Source organism: Biomphalaria glabrata, chromosome 2 (genome assembly GCF_947242115.1).
Source record: "Biomphalaria glabrata chromosome 2, xgBioGlab47.1, whole genome shotgun sequence".
Taxonomy (NCBI): Eukaryota; Metazoa; Mollusca; class Gastropoda; family Planorbidae; genus Biomphalaria; species Biomphalaria glabrata.
This window is the reverse complement of record NC_074712.1, coordinates 6,445,923-6,458,032: the sequence shown is the minus strand read 5'-3', so window position 1 is coordinate 6,458,032 and position 12,110 is coordinate 6,445,923. Positions and strand designations below refer to the sequence as shown.

Genomic DNA, 12,110 nt, shown 5'->3' with positions numbered 1-12,110 from the left:
CTCTCGGGATTAATTTACTAAACAATAGAGGACCTAATACAACAAGAAAACTTTCTAATGGTATATGATAAATGTTATGATAGGCCTATATGTGAATATATTTTCCAATGTCCTTTTTTCGTGTCAGTATCATATCCAGCTGGTGCCAGTGCCCAGACCTAGGGTGCCTCCATGAGACACTGTGCTGTGGTTTTGTTCTGAAGTATGTGTTGGTAATGCAGAGCTTATGGTATGTGCAGAATTCAAGCAGTCTTTGTCCGTTCTCATTCATCTTTCCGATTCCAAAAACCCCAAGACAGTCTGGCCAGGTAGTGTGATCTGATCCTATTCTGGCATTGAAGTCACCTAGAAGGATCATATGTTCTTTTTGAGGAATGTTTGCAATGGCTTCTTTGAGGTCTTCATAGAACTTGTCTTTGTCCTCCTGAAGCGAACATAGTGTGGGGGCATGGGCACTAATTAGAGTGACTTTTCCAGATGCTGTCATCATACTTATGCTTAGTAGCCGTTCCAAGCCACCAACTGGAGGGACTATCATGGGAAGAAGACTGTTCTTGACAGCAAAGCCCAAATCATGTATTCGAGTCTCATCCTGTGCTTTCCCTTTCCAAAAGAAAAAGTAGTTAGTCTCGCGGAGCATGCCGTTTTCGGCCAGTCGGGTTTCTTGCAGGGCTGCAATGTCAATATGTAGCCTTTTTAGCTTGTTGTTTATAACTGCCGTCTTCCTTGCGTCGTAGATCTGCCTAAGTTCATCAGTGAGACCAGGACACATTGTCCTGACATTCCAAGTGGCCAGTCGCATGATAGGGATTTTCTTTTTCAGTTTAATTTTTCTTCTTTTGTTGCTTGGTGCAAGTTTCCAGCCTACTTGTCGTTTTAAACTAAGCTATAAGCACCCATTAGAGCAGGCAGGCTGTGGCGGATCAGCACCTAACTGACTGGGGGCTGCCCAGGTTGAGGCGGGCGGTAGCTGATCAGTGAGGCGCGAAGACCTCTCCCACCGTCAGAGACAACCCGTGTTATCCATACATTACGCCAATCAAGTTGGACTTATAACCCGTAACTGTTGTCTCCCGTGTTGTTTTAGCCGCTTTGCAGCAGCACCAGAGTTTCCTCTCCGGGGCGCATTCCTGGGCCTTGGATAAAGGGGTCATGGGTGGCCCATGCGTCATGATCCCTCTCTCGACCTTGCTGATGTGATCCAAAGGAACGCATCGCATTACATTTGGCACCAACTCAGTTGCAGAAGCTGCCGGAGGGAATTTCATAGCTGATACTCCCAACGCCTAAGGGGCTTCACTCCTCATTTCTCCTCGAGGTTGTCTCCTGAAGCCTCAGTACCGCTAGGCAGCGGGGGGTTGAAGTCAGAGTACCCCTCTCCTAGATGAACTGCCATACTAGGCTGACGAGCTCCATCTGCCCGAAGCTCCCGGTTTTGTGGCGCCAGGTATCCGCCTTCACCCCTTCACCTGTTAGTAAGAGCAGTTTCGCCGGGCTTAATATCTTAAGCCACACGAGCAGGCCAGGTGCTGGACTTAGTTGTCAGAGGCTATTTGAGACGCATGCCATTAGGAGTATTTTAAAGGACAATGGGAGCTTAACCCCATTGACACCCCTGGCCATGACAACTTTTGAAACCAAGTAAATATATGTATATGGCATATGGGATATGTAAATATATGTATATGGGATATGGGATATGTAAATATATGTATATGGGATATGATATGCCAGTCTTTTGATAAAACTGGCATACGTATTTACAGAAGTTGAAAGCGCATTTCTGTTGTTTTTTTTCTCTGTATAATAACAAGTATATTAGTATATTTAAAATATTAAATGGCAATGTAACAGTCTACGATGCTACTTTGCAATCTGGGCCCTATAACCATCAGCTTATTGAGGTTTGTTGTTACCGGTCGTTGACTTGTAGCACCAAACTGCTGGTAGACAATTAACCGTTCTAGGCGTAATATTTCTTAACTAATAAAACTTCAAATAACTTGAAGAACTTCCTTGTGAACAATACTAAATTTATTTATAATATAGAAAAAAATCAATTTAATATGAGATCAAATAAATGTACTAGACTTTAGTAATAATACTTCTTAATAAAATCTAATTCAATACAATAGCACAACCTTTCAGTCTCACGTTTTGCAGTCGTCTCCCACAACTAAGATCAAGTGACGACAGCGACATCTATGTTGCATCATTCACAACTAATCGCTAACCTCTTCCCACCGTCACCATAGAAACATGCACACAAACACAATCCATAACATAGATTTTTTAAAATAAACTAAACAATATCAAGGACGCCAAATTAAACGTCACAGCTGCTAATTTTAAAAAAAAGTATTTTGAGCTATAATGTGAATTTCTCAATTTCTCAATGTGTGGGTGTTCGATGTCATATCAAATCTCCTTTAGAACCGTTCATCGTCATCTTTCCTTTATGTTCCTCATGGAACATAGGGCCTCAGTAAAAAACACGCCACTCTCCACGGTCTCTTGCTGGTGTTTTAATGACTTCCCAGCTCTTCCCTGTCCTCTCGGCTTCATCTAGTACACTGCGTCGCCATGTTCCTTTTGGTCTTCCGCTACATCATGTTCCTTTTTCTCAACCTCTTTGGCTCGGCGACCCCTTTTTACAATTCTCCACTATGCAGCGACACCCTACCGTAAAATTATTTTCATTCATAAGCTTAATAAACCCTAATCATAATGTAAATGTTTGATACATATTGCAAACGTTGTATATTTTATCATGATTAAATTGTATCACTGACTTGCATATTTACTTATCTATTTCTTATTCACCATATTCATGTTGTGTACATATGTGACGACACTTTTAAAAGGATGGTGGAACGTTACCACATTGAATAGTCTGATCTTGTTTCTGATTCACCATATTCATGTTGTGTACATATGTGACGACACTTTTAAAAGAATGGCGGAACCGTACCGTTATTATCCCCCTTACTAAAAAGCCTCCTGTGTTTGATATTATTAATAGTGATAATTTGTAAAAATGGTGAATTTTTACGAGAAAACTGCTTGCGTAATTGATTTTAACAATTAGATTTTTCGCTTTCAGAAAAGAAAAAAGTAGCCGTTGCATCAGAACTTTGAATGGTCTAAAATATTATGATGTCGATGATTTTCACTATCTTTTCTAGTTTACGAGATCTAAACGGGACGGACTGACAAACGGAAAGACATACTACTCAAAACTAATAGCGTCTTTTCTCCTTTCGGGGGCCGCTAAAAACATAACATATTTGTACCGAGTGAATTTTTAAAAAATTGCCCACGTTTCATGTTTATATACAGTTCATTGAGCTATGGTATGGTCTAATCTCTTTTTGTAGACCTTGGGGATGGGGTTTAACTGGTAGAGAGTTTCCGTGATCCGTTTAGGCGCTCAGATGACACACTCTGTTCGAGTCTGGATTTTGAGTCACCTGTGACCAGGGACGTAGCCAAGCGATTTTTGCCATAAACATAAAATCCAAACAATTAACAATATTACAAATGAGATTTATAAGTATTAGTTAAATAACTGAATACTATAGAGTCATAGACTGATTAAGAAAGGAAAATTAGATCCAATATCTCGCTCTGTCTTTTATAACTCTTTTTTTTTTTGTGTGTTTCTCAACAGAACTATTCAAAGTCTCGCTTTCACCTTTGCCTATCCATTGTCTGTTGTACCATTGGGGCACAACGCGTGATCTGCCGAACGTCTTTTTACATTCCTCTGTTGTTGTTTTTTTTTACCATGAATACAATTTCTTTCAATAACAGGCCCGCCCATTCTTTTTATGTTGTCTTCCCATCGCTTTCTCTGTCTGCCTCTTCTTCTTTTTACCGGTACTGTTCCATGCAGGAAAGTTTTAGCAATCACTGAGGACTGAGGACCTCATAACATGGTCATACAGTTTAAGTTTGCGTTTTTTACAATAGGTCAGCATGTCATCGTGGGGCTCAGTTGCAGGGGCGGACTGGCTATATGGGCAAACGGGCAAATGCCCGGTGGGCCGGTACCAAATGGGCCGGTCTGGTCGCGACCAAAGAAAAAAAATTTAATGCAGACAACTTAAAAACAAAAGTGACAGCAGCAAGACACAAAGGCCTGAATATGTTTTCTTTTTTTTGTAAATTATTATTAAAATTAATTTTGTTTGAAATTCAACAAGAATATAATTTTAAGAATTACACAATACAGTGAACATATTTAACTATTATCATTTGTAAAACGTTAGACCGTACTTTCTGCTATGCACGAGCGGCATGGCCTTCAACACTACTTTGATGTCTTCGATACTGTGTTTGGCCTGATCATTTTGCTGGTCGGCATGGGCCTTTGATGGCAATCCCATTTTTGTTTTGCTCCTTCCCTCCCCCGTTTTTTAATGGTTCCATGAAAGTTAACGAAAAAGAGGGATGGGAGAGGTTAAGTTAGAAAACATTGATATAACGCAGCAAAAGGGAGACAATTAGCTCTTTTACAAAACTTAATAGAAGTTAACAAACACATACACACAGCCGCGAAATTGCAAACCACCCAACTTATTCATAGCTCAATATGGGTATAAAGCTCTACTTCCTGCGATTTGAAAAGAAAAAGTAAGTTTCTATTTGTTTATTTTTAATAACATAGATCTAAAAATACTACACTTAAAGCTTACAAAAAAAATATTATTTAATTAAAATATAAATCTACATCTAAATCAATCCATTGTCACATTGATTAATGGCTAACTAATGCTTAGTATGAAGTCATTAATAATGGAAATTATTACAGTAATTAAAATAATTTATATAGCGCTGTCACATCCGATATTTAATGAAAGGAGATTTAGAATCATTTATATTTTAAATAATATATTCATATACAAATCGCGTTTTTGAGAATGTACTAGGACGAAGCAAGAGCTTTTCACATTTAGAAGTACCTCTCTAACCGTTCTGCTTTCTCTTACCTTTTAAAGGAATATATATATATATATATATATATATATATATATATATATATATATATATATTTATTTATTTATTTATTTATTTATATATATAGTTCGTCCATCGTAGTTCGATTATGAATACTTTGTCATCCAGGGGTCTGAGGGCTTTGCATTGGGTTTTATGTCTCCTCGTGTGGCTGGTGAGACCTATGTGAGCCCGGAATGTTAGGCCGCACACTAGGCAGGTTATTCCAGCTGGAGCTATTGTCATTGGCCTTGCTTTTCTTCTCTGGCGTTTTTCTTCTGCCAGCATTGTTCTCTTTTCCTCAGCAACCTGTGCGCCGGTTTTCACAGCGCGACGTCATGATTCTCTGTCATGTGCCTCTGTCTCCCAGGTGGCTGGGTCAATGCTGAACGCCTTCAGAGAAGCTTTGAGGGTGTCCCTGAAGCGCATTCTTTGACCACCTTGCGAGCGCTTTCCTTCGCTTAGTTGGCCATACAAGAGTCGTTTAGGGATGCGGTGGTCTTTCATTCTGCATACGTGTCCTGCCCATCGCAGCTGTGACTGCATCAGCATTGTGTGGATGCTTTGCAGACCCGCTCTTTGAAGGACTTGAGTATCTGGTATTTTGTCTTGCCATTTGACATTCAGTATTTTTCACAGACATGTAATGTGGAAGTGATTCATTTTCTTTGCATGTTAACTGTACACTATCCATGTTTCTGAGGCATAGAGCAATGTAGGGAGGATGACGGCTCGATAGACCACTAGTTTTGTATTTGTGGTGATATCCCTTTAAAGGAATGGGTTGCCTGAGTCAGCCAGGAAAACCAATGATTTAGCATATTTTAAGTCACAGATCAACATACAGGACTAGATCGGCACAGTGAAATACGTAGGACCTAATTATTATTTTTTTTTTGAAGAAACGTCTGTAATCTATAAGTAATACCAAAAAGTTTGAAACTCATTAAGGCTGCTATTGTAGTGTTTATAGTTTTGAGACTACATACATGTATAAATAGAATACATTATATAAGCCTACGAAAGCATACATCCAGTTTTCGATGCGTTATCAAACTTTATATATTTTGAATAGAATTAGGCTTACACCTATGATAAAACACATGGGCGTAGACGAGAGGGGAGGAGTTCAAACCATCACTGGCCTCAGATCTCATTGCCTGAAAGGGAAACTTTACTTACTTCCTCAGTGCAGCCAACTTAAGCAAACTACAGTCACCAAATTTCATGAGCGTAGCCAAAAGGGGTTTGTGGTTCCCCCCCCCCCTTTTTAATACAAAACTAAAGCATTTTACCATTTTCTAAAAGTCGCTGGACTCCAGTTAATAGAGGATTTAGTTTTTGATTTTTTTTAGCGGAAGAGTAGCTGGCTAATTGCACTGTAGATACCTCAGAATATGCATTTTTTAAAGCTTAAAATAACGGAAATAATGCTTGGATCCGGGGCTTAGAGCGCTCCCCCAGAATCCCTAGCTGTCCCTTGGCGATGTGTACTGCCTTTCACTTTTTATAGGAAGAGAGTATTCTAGGGTAGAAAAAAACGTTTAAAAGAATGAAAGATAAGAATGTAATGAAGATTAATTACATACACACACACACACTAATATACATATATAAATTGCTGAGGGAGCCACACCGAAAATATATGACATGCCATTTATGGGCCGGTTTATATGGTAATGCCCGGGCCGATTTTGATACCCAGTCCGCCCCTGCTCAGTTGCCACTTTTTGTATGTAATACTTAGGATCCTTCTATAGCATCTCGGTTCCATGGCTAGGATCAACTTCTCTAATTCAGCAGTTAGCGTCCAAGATTCTCAAGCATACAAGAATTCGTTGTCTCAACTTTGCCAAACATGTAACACTTTGTTATCTCTTTTACCCACCTCTTTAAGCAATGTACTGGATTGAATGTGCAGTCGAGCGTGACACTGTACAACTTAACTCTGTTGTCTCATTCAGCCATGTTGTTCGAAGCCGAACTTGGATGGCGATCGTCAGCTGTTGGACCTGTTGCCTCCTCTACGGTCTTCTGATCATTGTCCGTAATCGTTACTCAAGTAAAGTCAAGTGCCATTTTTATTTATTGGTACGTCTTCTCGTTGTCTCTGAAACTAAATGTTGTCAAACGTTAACCAAAAAAAACATCAATTCATATCGTACATTTTTTTTACCTTAAATACTCATAAATCAAATAATAATGAATTTGACTTTTTTTTTTCGCAATTGTTTGTGTTGCATTAGTTAAGACATATGAGATTTGATTCATTCACGCAAAAAGGCATGATGTAATTTATAATGGAACATGCACAGTTGCTTTTTAGTCTTAATTGTCCGTTTGGTAGAAGTAAAAAAATGTATTCAAAACTCCTTCTGCCTTGCGGCTAAGCCTAAGGAAATTTGAAAGGTGTGGAATACCAACCTAGAAAAAAAAATACGATGTGTTGAACCTTAAAGAGCTTGCAGTGATTAATACTGTCACATTCTGCAATGTAGATGATCCCAATATGTCATTCATTTAGACCCTTTATCTAGAAGGTAGAAGGTGTGGAGAGGGCTGCTGTGTGGCTGCCCACAGTGAATGCTTAGATATTCTTTTTTCATCCTTGTACTTTGAACAGTTAACTTGCCTTTACACAAGTAAAAGTCGCCCAAAATAGTCTTATCTTATTTCTTTTCTTATATAATACAGACGTTACTTTAAAAAAAAAAAGATTACTTCTTAAGCGTCATGCATCTAGTCATGCATGTTAACCAATGACTTAAATTCTGCCAGGTCACTGGTTTTCCTGGCTGGCTCAGGCAACCCATTCCATGCTCTAAATAGCACTAGGAAAGAAGGCAGGGGCGGACTGGGTGTCAAAATCGGCCCGGTCATTTCTATTTCATCCATTTCTAAGTCTACCTGTCCTCAAAAACATTATAATGAGTTTCATAAAGTATCGATATGTGTACACATGCTTACAGTGAATATAAACACGTCGCTCAGGGGGTCCTTTTATTAGAGAGTACTATAAAAACCTTTAACAATCTAATACATGTCTTAGTAACATCCATGCAGCCCTTATCTTATAAAACAGACGTGATTTAAAAAAAGAAGATGATTACTGTGGTCCTAGCGGCCCATTTTGGGTCTCGGCCCACCGGGTGTTTGCCCGAACGCCTTATAGCCAGTCCGCACCTGAAAGAAGGAGCAAATCTCAAATGTTTATAAAGCTTCAGCGGTCAAAGAAGTCCGATCTATATCCAGTGATTGTATCTCTTTAGGCGGAAGTTTGGTACATTCGTTACGTCACCCCATTCCTCATCATCGCCTTCATCGCCCTGAGCGTCATCTGCTACATCAAAATTGCTCTTGTGTTCCTTGAAAGCAAGCAGAATTTCATGCCGTCCATCGCAAGTAAGTAAACATTCTTTTTGTCCATACCTCCAATCAACTCGTAACTTCGTGGAAATGTCTGAGTGGTTGTGTGGAGAAGGAAGAACTGATGCGTAGGCAACATGTTTCAACCACAGCTAGTGCCCAGGCATTCTTCTCATTTCCAGGACGTGATCATTTCGCGACTTAAGGAAGTCATAAATAAAAATAGCTGCTCCACGATGGAAGTATAGCTTGTATAGTTATTCGAAGTAGTTGACCGTGCTTTTATGTAGCACATTTCCTAGCAATTCTTGATGTATTGCATATGCTGTCTGGAGTCATGGTGGTTAAGCGGTAGAGCGCTTGGCTTCAAAACTGGGTTTCCCAGATTCGAATCCTGGTGAAGACTGGGATTTTTTATTTCGGGGTCTTTGGGTGCCTCTGAGTCCATCCAGCTCTAATGGTTACCTAACATTAGTTGAGGAAAAGTAAAATCGGTTGGTCGTTGTGCTGGCCACATGACACACTCGTTAACCGTAGGCCATATAAACAGATTACCTTTACATCATCTGCCTCATAGATCTCAATGTCTGAAAGGAGAACTTTATATATCTAATTCTAAAAAGATAACAAATTCTACAGTAAAATATTACTTTAAGATATTGTATAAAGAATAAAAGCTTTACTTTATCAATATGAATCAGATTATGATTTATGTTAACAAAGATGTGTTTTTGCAGGTTTAAAGAAGAAACGAATCAAAAAGTCAGATATTATTCCTCAACAACCAACATACAAGGTTCTGGCTACCATTGATGTGAAGTCTTCTCTGGTACTGGCAAATCGCTCTAAGAAACACAATCACAGCAAAAGATTGAAACCGTTTAGTAAACACCTTTCAGCACTGCACCATCGCAGTGTCAAACTGAAGGCAGTACGAGCTCTTGAGAGATCTCGCAACCTGTTTAAAAGAGATCTTCAAAATGTCCATCAATGTCATCCTGCAAAGACACACCCCAGAACTAGGAGTAACGAAGATTTAAAACTAAATAGATCTCTACCTGGGCACAGTGGATTTGTTAGAAAGAGTCTGTCCACTTCTTCACTTCCTGACCTTCCATGTTTGTTATGCCTATCTCCGTCAATAGCTTTTAATAAAAGCTACCCGACGCTTTCAAACGCAAAACGCATACTAGAAGTAAACACAATAGATAAAACATACAACATCAAGCAGGAGCGTTTTCTAAACGCCAGTTCTTATTCTGTTAAAATTGAGACATCTATAGATAAAATAGAATGGCCAAATATTTCAGCAGAAAAACAAGTTTACCACACAAATGTTAAAAAGTCATTAACCGAGTCTGAAATAAGTAGGTTTCTATTAGACCCTACCGAAAAACATTCAAATGTGGAGCAGTATTTTAAGGGATGTCCAGCTGACATCAATAACTGTTACTGTCGACAAAAGCTTTTACAATCAAAATTTTCAATTCCGAATAGCCAAAAAAAGTTACAACTAGATTTTCATCTGGATAAAAATAATAAAGAATCATTTCCTGAATCAAGACAAACACACAAATACAAGTCTATGAAACATCTGTTTGTACTAAATGAGAATGATGTGAGATTGGGCAAGTGTCCCGTTCTGGAATTTCATTATAATTCTGGAATAAAGTTAGCTGCTGACAAGCGATTTCTGGGAAAGCCATTTATCTCTTTACCAAATTTATTTGAAAAGACATTTTTGATAACCAATGTTCTAAAGCGTGCACATTTAACGCAGGCTGTGCTATCTCCGAGTTATTCATCATTGCCTTTTCCTGACCTGAACTCTTCCAGTAACATGCATCACGTGCGTTCTAATTATAATATGTATTCTCTCTTGGATCCAACTCTACACAAAAAGGAATCAGACGAATGTTTTCTACCCCTCAGAAACTTGACTCTCACCAGGTCCGACACATCTTGTAACAATCTCACACATGCTTTCTCTGAGCCCATACCGTCACCTGTATCCGTAGACAAGAGAGAGGTATTAAGTGGTAGAAAATGTGCTCCATCTAACTCGTGTTTACAAAGTTCACTGGGAAACGTCCAAAAACACTCCAGGTGTAAAAGATGTAAATACGATGTCCACAAAGCCATACTGAAAGTAGCCCAAACAGAGTTAAGCACCCTTGGACATGACACAAAGTTATACAAGTCTTACTCATCACAAGGATTACGATATCTTAATAACATTGGGGTTAATGCCAAAGAAAAACAACTCCTAGGATTGAACCCTGACCTCATAAATTCCAGTCACTCCACTCTATCGATTTCAAGTCTTTACCGGGTTCGTTCCGAGCCTAATATTGCCCGCAAAGCTCTAGCCAAAGAAATGTCCAAGAATAGCCGCCATGCCATCAACATAATATTTGTGACACAGATCATCTTCATCGTGTGTATGCTGCCCACTACGGTCATCTTTATCTGCCATGGGCTAGTGGATATTCCGATCTGGCTCTACAAGCTGTCTACCACATTGGCCTCTCTCAACTCTCTAGCCAATATTTTCGTATACGCAGGATACAGTGTAAAGTACAGGGCAGCCATTTGGTCAGTCATCAGATGTCGCTTTGTGAAGTAAGCCCATTGAGAGGATGGCAGGAAAGTCTTATTGGAATTGGACAAACCAAACAGTTTATAATGGAACAATAAACCAAGCATTTATTTAAGACATTTACCGTATTAATGAAATATACATTGCGGTACTCTAGTCGTATATCTTATCTATATTTTCGTTGTTTATCTTTAAAAAAAATATTTAACAGCCTTCTTGGGAATAGCTGTAAGCACTCCATTTTCAAATTTAACAAAAATGTGCTAAGTTTAAAAACTATATTTATACCAAACGAATCTAGGAAAACAGTCAACGAAGAAAAAAGGTGAAGAGATGAGGGATGTTTATTTTATGGGATAAATTATAATTATGTTAGACGAACTCAATGCAAATAAATGATGTTGGCCATGAGTTAATTTAGCTCTGACATGCAGGGTTCACTGTCGCTTCCACTGCCTTCTACTAACATACGAGGTTCACTGTTGCCGCCTGTGTCTTAATATTTCTACAGGGTTCACTATCTCCACTAGCACGGGTTCACAGTAAGCGGTACTCTCTAGCTTCAGAATGATAATTTACATGAGCTAACTGGAATGTTTCCCACTATCAGGAACGACCCTTTCCAGTTTCCTAACAAGACTTCTTCCTGGCCAGACAACCTACATTAATTCTCACCTTCTGACCACACTGGCAATGACCATTTCTACAACTCAGGCGATTGTAGCATATCTTGAGTTCTTCTTATTCCATTTACTTAGCCGGAAACAACAGCTAAGCATTTTTGTCTCTGCCAGAGTTCTTCACATATATATACATTATTATTATTATTATTATAGCTTTGGCCCAATCTCATTTGTGGACCAGTGGGGGGGGGGAGTATTTAGGAGTTGGTTTTCCGTGGTGCCTATAGGCGCTCAGTAAACGCAACTCTGCCCGAGTCGGGTGTCGAACCTGGTAGCCATGACAAACCAAGTTCAATCGCTCTTAGCCTCTCGACCACGCTTCCCACAGTTTTTAGTTTATAACTCTAGTACATCTGATCATACCTCTAGTACCTCACGCACATCTATTAAATAAAGCTGTTTCCTGTTAGTTTGCATTGAAATAATGTTTCGAAAATTCTAGATCGAAATAATTCAAGTTCGTT

The 12,110-nt window shown here is 39.1% G+C and overlaps 1 protein-coding gene across 1 annotated transcript; it reads left to right on the top strand.

Moving 5' to 3' along the window:
• Nucleotides 1–6,740: 6,740 nt before the first annotated feature.
• On the top strand, nt 6,741–11,802 carry LOC129924818 (uncharacterized). Its single transcript, XM_056022107.1, has 3 exons — nt 6,741–7,089; nt 8,268–8,400; nt 9,102–11,802. Exons 1-3 carry the CDS (start codon nt 6,898–6,900, stop codon nt 10,988–10,990), a joined length of 2,214 nt encoding a protein of 737 aa, XP_055878082.1. The 5' UTR covers nt 6,741–6,897; the 3' UTR covers nt 10,991–11,802.
• The last annotated feature ends 308 nt before the right edge of the window (nt 11,803–12,110 follow it).